At 36.0% G+C, this 8272-nt stretch overlaps 1 protein-coding gene across 2 annotated transcripts in view; it reads left to right on the forward strand.

Annotated features, from left to right (window-relative positions):
• Nucleotides 1–4574, forward strand: part of LOC135199674 (uncharacterized) — a 5995-nt gene extending 1421 nt beyond the window's left edge. Inside the window, exons 2-3 of one of the 2 annotated variants that reach the window (XM_064227839.1) lie at nt 3054–3562; nt 4190–4574. In XM_064227839.1, the coding sequence (XP_064083909.1) occupies nt 3054–3057 (4 nt within the window). In that variant the 3' untranslated portion in view covers nt 3058–3562; nt 4190–4574. The remainder of the gene's footprint in view (nt 1–3053; nt 3563–4189) is intronic. The other variant, XM_064227832.1, reaches the window with a different exon arrangement.
• Nucleotides 4575–8272: the final 3698 nt, after the last annotated feature.

Consider the following 8272-nt stretch of genomic DNA (forward strand, 5'->3'; position numbering starts at 1 on the left):
CTACTTACGAAAAACTCGAGATACAAAAGCCTATGCGAAAAATTTTACTGCTCTACATACGAAAAATTTTCAAGATACGAAAGGTTGTTGCTGTAAAGTCCCGAGATTCACCCGGACCACGAGAACAATTTTAAAACTCCCGCGCCACCAACTGAGTAAACTCGCCACCATCCTCGCTCTCCCATTGGTTCCTGATGCTAGTCACCCCATAAGGTCCTGCTCTCCTATTGGTCAGCATCTACCCCTTGTGCTTTAAGTATTCTATTGGTCAGCATCTACCCCTTGTGCTTTAAGTCTTCTATTGGTAAAAGGTTGCTGTAAATTGAAAAAACGTTATCAATGCAATTCATTTAATTAAAAAAAAAACATTAGGTAAAGATAGAATAAAGAATAGAAATGAATGGTTATTATACTGTTTGGTAGTTTCAGTAGTTGAAGAGAGATAATGAAAATTTAGGGCTTACTGTGTAAAAGTGATTGCTTGGCGATCGTTCGTACTCCTAAGTGCTGGATGTAAACAGACGTTTGGAAGCTTTTTTTTGTTTGTTTATTATAGTTAATGGTTACTTAATAATTTGAAATGAGTACATGCAATACATTTAATAAAAAAATTGTGAATTAGATATCATAAAATATAAAATAAATCAGACTGCCTACAAATACGTATTTTTTAGAATTCTTCTTCTGTTTTATTATTACGTTACGTATACGTATGTTTCATTATAGCTGTCAGTTAACTCGGTATCTCCATTAGTAAAGATAGATAAAGAATAGAAATGAATGGTTATTATACTGTTTGGTGGTTTCATTAGTTGAAGAGAGATACTAATGACAATTTATGGCTTACTGTGTGCTAGGAAAAATGATTGCTTGGCGCTCGTTCGATACTCGTAAGACGGGTAAGAGCTGAATGTAAACAATCGATTGGAAGGTTTGTTTTTTGTTTGTTTGTGTATTATAGTTAATGATTAATTTATAATTTTTAATTGAAATGAGTACATACTGATTATTTATACATTTTATTGGCATATTCTAAGCTTTTAGCTCTTAGGTTTAGATGTCAGAATCATAGACTAGGCTACAGTAGCACCAACCGCTAACATAGGCTAGGCTTATTGCTAAGGGACATATGCTAAAGTCCTAATATATGCAGTAAAAATGGGGTTTGAACATTACATGCAGTTGAATATTACTCAAGTATGTACAGTATTTTGCCTTTTTGGAGTCATCTTTCTTCCGTCGTAACCCTAGAACATGTGTTTTAGGCCTGGAAAATATAAAATTTACTGGGGTGTTTTTGGAGGGCTTGGAACGGATTAGCCATTTTACATGTAAAAGTGTTCCAAGATACGAAAAACTCATGATATGAAGGCCGTCTCGAACGGATTTAATTTCGTATCTCGAGGTACCACTGTGTATAATATATATATATATATATATATATTATATATATATATATATATATATGTATATATATATTATATATATATATATATATATATTTATATATCTATCTATATTTATTCTAATAAAAAAGGAACCCTAAAAAACCCCAAAATATAGAGAGAAAAGTATATTTCTCTCTATATTTTGGTGTTTTATGGGCTCCTTTTATTAGATGGAATTCTGTTGTAACAGAACATTTTTACCAGTCATTATATATATATATATATATATATATATATATATATATATATATATATATATATAAATGTATAGTGTATATATATGGTGTATATATATATATATATATATAAATATATATAATATATATATATATATATATATATATAAAAACATTCACCACTGTCTCACAGATGTCCAAGGGCTTATGCGCCGATGGAACCTGATGGTCACCCCCCCCCCCCCCCCCTCCCCCCCCCCCCCCCCCACCCCCCCCCCCCCCCCCCCCCCCCCCCCCTTGCAAGAACTGCCCCGACCAAACGTTCCAACGTTTGATAACATATCAACTACCTCACACACCCCCCTCGTCAAAGAGGCCGGTGGGGGAGGGGGTGCGCTTGATTAGAATGAATATTTTCTCATATGATAAAAAGGCTTGAGCCAAATCAGTGAAGTGGTGAGACAAACCGAAAGGCATCTGAAAATAATTGATATGACTGTGCAATAGTTCAAACCTGTATTATTGTTGTATCATCAGCATTGATTTGAAATTCAAGCTTCCAACGAACATGGTGTTCATTTGCAAGAAGTAGCAGAAGGTAATAGGAAATACAGAGAGTGACTCAAAAACATAGCCCCAATTGTCTATCCTAGGTTTAGCCTTAAGGCTTTTGGAAGCGAGCAAAAAATACTGGTGAAATTATAAACTGCAGAAATACATTGAATTTAGGGTACGAACAAACGGTGCCTATTGTGTGGTTTGAATTTATATCTTGAAGGTTATGAGTTTCCAAGGACTTGAGATATCGCCTGTACTCTCGCATATTGTTGATAACGGTTGTTGATAGGGCACTTGGCCATTTAAAAAAAAAATGGTCACTACGCTATGTGTATGTGTAGCATGGCAGAAGACGTACGCGTCCCACACACACACACACTATATATATATATATATATATATATATATATATATATATATATATATATATATATATATATATATTATATATAAATTCATATTGTAATTTACATAATGAGGTGTAAAGGATGAACTAATTATTATTATTATTATTATTATTATTATTATTATTATTATTATTATTATTATTATTATTATTATTATTATTGCTGTTGTTGTTTAGGGAGACCACTGACTTACATCTCCAGGTCCTCTCAAGACACATCACTGAAAACTGACGCAAATTAAAGTGAAAGAAGTTGGACAGCCAAGAGAGACTATAGACCAAAAGAACCAGGTGGAAAACGTTACAAAAGTCAAAAGAGGCGTTACAACAGTCTGTCTACATGAGCGCTTCACATATTATTATCTTATCGGGGAATTCATTTTACCGGGAAATCGAGACGGCGAATTATATACAAAAATCTTGTAATCTTTTTGTTTTTTGGTAAACAATGGCTTTGTTTTACAGATAACGCTGAAACGGGACACAAAGGGACATTTATCTTCGCATTGTCACCACTGCATCATGGGAGGGGGGAAAAGAGCTGACTATAGTAGATTCACATCAACCGTGCATTTGACGTCTAGGCCAGCCCCTTACGACGCTCCTGATTGGCTGTTGATAAGCCAATCGCAAGGCTGGAAGCTCTCGGTCTCTATCGAGAGTTCACAGGGGTAGGTTCTATGTTCCACCTCTCCTATGGGATACGTCTTTCAGGAGAGGTGGGACATACATCCTGCCAATGTGAACTCTCGAGAGAGACTGAGAGCTTCCAGCCCTGTGATTGGCTTATCAACAGCCAATCAGGAGCTTCGTAAGGGACTGGCCTAGACATCAAATGCACGGTTGATGTGAATTTATTATAGTTGATGTGAGATCCGGAACTTTCCCCCAGATTACTCTCTATATTGGCTTTCTGGGCCTTAATTGGATACATTGACGAAAATATTCGGTGCCATCTTAGGGTTTTGTGGCTGGTATGTTTACAGTATGTCACTATGCCACAAAAGCATCTTACATGAAGTACGAAAAAGATTAAAATCTTGGTCATGAGCTTGCCCGATAACATGTAAGAGTATTATCTCGTGAACAGTGGGTTCAGCTCAGTGTCAGTTGGGTATACGTGATAAGCTTGTCCAGAGTAAATCAAATTTTACTATCGTTAGACTATCATCATGTTTGTTTATCTATAGTATACTGACTACAGCACTTTTCGATTACAGCTTTTAATAAACAAACGGATATTTTCATTATAAAGAAAGTATGGTATTAAGGAAATATGATGGATACCATTTCATTAAAATTCAAGCCTTGCGAGAGATTGTTCCATGATAGTGTTAATTAAAAAAATTGTAGAATTTCACGTATTCATAACTCATACAAAATCCTTAATATCCTTAGCCATATTTCATACAAAATCCTTAATATCCTTAGCCATGATTCATACAAAATCCTTAATATTAGCTTTGTCATAATTCACACAAAATCCTTAATATCAGCTTAGGCGTATCATATCACGATAAGCAAAACATAGCATTTAAAAAAATGCATTTCAGTCTAATGCAGTCTTCAAATTCTCATCACAATCATTATGACATTGACAGATTACAGCCTGAATATCACACCAGCCTGCCGTGATCTGTGAGCGCGCCCTGTCTGCAGCTGTGGCAACAACCGCTGCTTCTGATAGTACAGCAAATAAATGCCGTTTCCTGGCTGGTCTCTGTTCGAAGATCCTACGAGAGACGATGCCCAAGTTGCTCGAAGCTGTTCTAGACTGGATAAGGTGATGTTTGGACCGTCTACGCCAGTGGTTTCCAACGTGGGACGTAGGGGTTCATTTTATTTTTATGGGGGCCAAGTTCTTCAATTTTACCTTGGTAAACTTGAAAAGGAATAAGAAGAGAATCATTTATTAATACTGAATTTTTTTCTGTTTTTAGGGGGGTCAAATTCTTGAAAAGGAATAAGAAGAGAATGAGTTATTAACATTGAAATTTTTTTCTGCCAAGTTTGTGCCAGTTAATACATACGGTGGATATAGAGTGTGGATACTTGAAAATACTTGTGTATACGTACATGTTCTTTACTTGTTTAAACCAAGTTATTAATGGCCTTTTAGGCGTCTTCCACGTGATTGGGAGTTCACTTTTTTAATAATAGGCATTTTAAATAACCGTGGGGCCCATCAGGATTTTAGAGGTAATTAGGTGGGCGTGGCCAAAAAAAGAAAAAAAAAGTTGGGAACCACTGGTCTACGCTCAAGACATCTTGTATTTCCAGTAGCCGATTCTGTATAAGTTCTGGGGCATTTCTCTGGGGCCATAACTTATCACGAACGCTAGTTTTCTTTTTATACTGAAACAAACAACTGCTTTAATACTAAACATTGATAATTTTTTTCTACTTCAGTATAGGATTTCTTTCCTTCATTAGCTGCTATCAGCAGGAAAACTTGAAATTTCAAGAGTTTAGATGAATGCATTTAATAGTACAAAATTGAGCTCCTGTTTCAACCCCACACTGGTCTTCTTCAGTGAGTAATGTGCCAAAATTCGTATACAAACCTTGTGCCCATTAATATTTGTATTTAGCATTTCTTCATAATTCGTTACATGTTCTTAATTCATTATTTCTCTTTGGCAACTATTCTCTCTCTCTCTCTCTCTCTCTCTCTCTCTCTCTCTCTCTCTCTCTCAAGGTTTTCTGATTAGTGAAAATGTCTCCATGTCGACAGTGGAATATGGTTGGTCATGATTAGTGCATAAGTTTATTATTATTATTATTATTATTATTATTATTATTATTATTATTATTATTATTATTATTATTATTATTATTATTATTATTATTATTATTATTATTAACAGGTTCTGCCTTAGGAGCAGATTAAACCTTGGCTTGAACTGGATGACTTCAGTTTCTTCAGTCAACTGTTGAATTTCACACCTCGCTTTGTGGTTTAGGTTATTAAACCTTTTGGAATATGGCGCCTTGGTATCTACATAAGATTTAAATGTCTCTGCAGACTTGTGGCAGCAGGAAATAGTATAGCTTTGTTTAAAGGATTCAGTCTTCCATATTTTACATGTAAACTTATTTGACGTGTTTTTCATATCCTCGTTCTCCTAGCGAGGGGCTGTAATGTTTCTCATAACTCATGATGATACCCATACTCTGTTTTTTTTCATCTGTCCATCCGCCTGTGGTGGTCGCGCATGGTAACACTGCGTCCCGGGCTTTAAATAGTTACGATATGTGTACACCAAGGATATCTTGGTGTACATTTGCAACTGAAAAGTGTTTAATAATTTACTGTATGCGAATTACACCGTTGATATTCGAAATAGGATATTATTTAAAGCCCGGGAGGATATTATTTAAAGCCCGGGACGCAGTGTTACCATGCGCAGACACCACAGGCGGATGGACAGATGGAAAAAAAAAACAGAGTATAGTCAGTGTAGTTGAATTATCTTTTTTATGTGGCCCTTCCGTAGCTGATACAAATTGTGACCGAGTTAGATTCTCGCGGGGAAATTCCCATCGCCTCTTTAAAAAAATGAGAGAGATCAAAATACATTAATATACTCGTACATGTTGTTATATAACACTCAAAATCCCACAGACAAAGCTGCGATGGACACTGCACCAAAATTCTGCACAGTTTTCTGTGATGTAACAGAAATCAAGGTACCATATAATCTAACTTTACTGAAGTCATAACTAAAGGTTTAAGATTCAACATCTGGTGATGATAGACTGGAATCATCTAAGCTGGGCTGAGAAATCAGTTCCTATAAGGTAGAGGCACTATTTCAGTTTAGTTGTGATTAACCTTAGATTTGGAGACTTTTAAGTAGTCAACAGATGATGCGGAGAGAAGGAACTAAAGTTGATAGTGAATACAACATCTGTGCCCTTTTAGCTATATATATATATATATATATATATATATATATATATATATATATATATATATATATATATATATATATATAGTATATATATATATATATATATATATATATATATATATATATATATATATATATATATATATATATATATATATATATATATATATATATATATATATATATATATATATATATATATATATATATATATATATATATATATATATATATATATATATATATATATACATTGAAGCCAATGGCATTTTTCGCAAAAGATACTATCTTCTAGTCAAAACTTTAAATCAGTCTATACTTCATTTTCTCTTCTCTAAAGCTTCTCTTGAATAAGGAAAAATTCGAAATTCTTTTCATTTACTTTTTCTTTTTCTATTCGACGGACTCTTGCCTCACCTCTCTCGACATACAGGGTTTTTAATACTGCATGCAGACATTTGAATTTGTAACATATCTTCATTAGGTGCTGAATTTCTATTGGGCGGCAGGTGTCATTCTCTCGCTGGCAGTCTGAGCAGCACCATTGGGCCTTCCTGGTGCTCCGCGGGATCGTCCTATGCCACAGCTTGAAGCCTAGGGCGTAGGCAAGGGCGTGATCGCCGTCTCTGGCCGATAGATAGTCTTGATTTGCTCCATTTTTGGTAGTCGTGCCCGGGGGTGTTCTGTCGCTCGTATCTCCCTTCGGATTCTCGCGGATGTCCCGTGGTTTCCAGGAAGAAGGGAAGATGAAGTCCGTGTTCCTCTGTATATCTAACGCAGGACGTTGCTGACTTTTGTTCAGAGCTTATGGTATTTGCAATCTTTGGGAGCCAGGTTTCTCTGTGCACGACCTCTGTGCTTTCTGATTAAAGCACAGAGATTGCTCATAGAGATGCCCGGTACCCACAGATTGCAAATAGCATTTACGCTGTTGATTTATGTTTACAGCTTGTGCTGTTTGCAATCTGTGAGAACCAGACATCTCTACGCACGATCTCTGTGCTTTAATGAGAAACCACAGAGATCGTGCATAGAGAAGGCCAGTTCCCACAGGTTGTAAATAGCATAAGCACTGAACATAAATCGGCAACGGGCTGTGTTAGATATACAGAGGAACACGGACTTCCTCCTCCCCTCTTGAAGGAAACCACAGGACATCCGCGAGAGTCCGAAGGGAGATACGAGGGACAGGACACCCCCGGACACGACTACCAATAATGGAGCAAATCCAGACTATCTATCGGCCAGAGACGGGGATCACGCCCTTGCCTACGCCCTAGGCTTCAAGCTGTGGCAGAGGACGATCCCACGGAGCACCAGGAATGCCCATGGTGCTGCCCAGACTGCCAGCGAGAGAATGAGACCTCCCGCCCAATAGAAATTCAGCACCTTAATGACGTCATGTTTGAAATTCAAATGTTTGCGTGCATTGTTAAAAACGTTGCATGTCAGTTTATCAATTTTATAATCCAGTTCTGATCACCCTGCTAGAAGAAAAAGTGAAAGACAGACTGATTCAAAGCCTTGATAAGATGATAGTATCAGTGAACAATACCACTGACGTCAGTAGAAATTGCAACAGAGTGAAAATATGCCCAAATAATATACACACATACAGTAATAACAACTAAAATATTTAAATATTTCCCAAGTGAGTCACTGAAGAAAGTCAGATTATGGGTGAAACAGTAAAACTGTGAACTATTTTTTTTTATTGCAGAATGAATTTAGCAGCTATATATATATATATATATATATATATTATATATA

This window comes from Macrobrachium nipponense, chromosome 23 (genome assembly GCF_015104395.2).
Source record: "Macrobrachium nipponense isolate FS-2020 chromosome 23, ASM1510439v2, whole genome shotgun sequence".
NCBI classification, from domain to species: Eukaryota; Metazoa; Arthropoda; class Malacostraca; order Decapoda; family Palaemonidae; genus Macrobrachium; species Macrobrachium nipponense.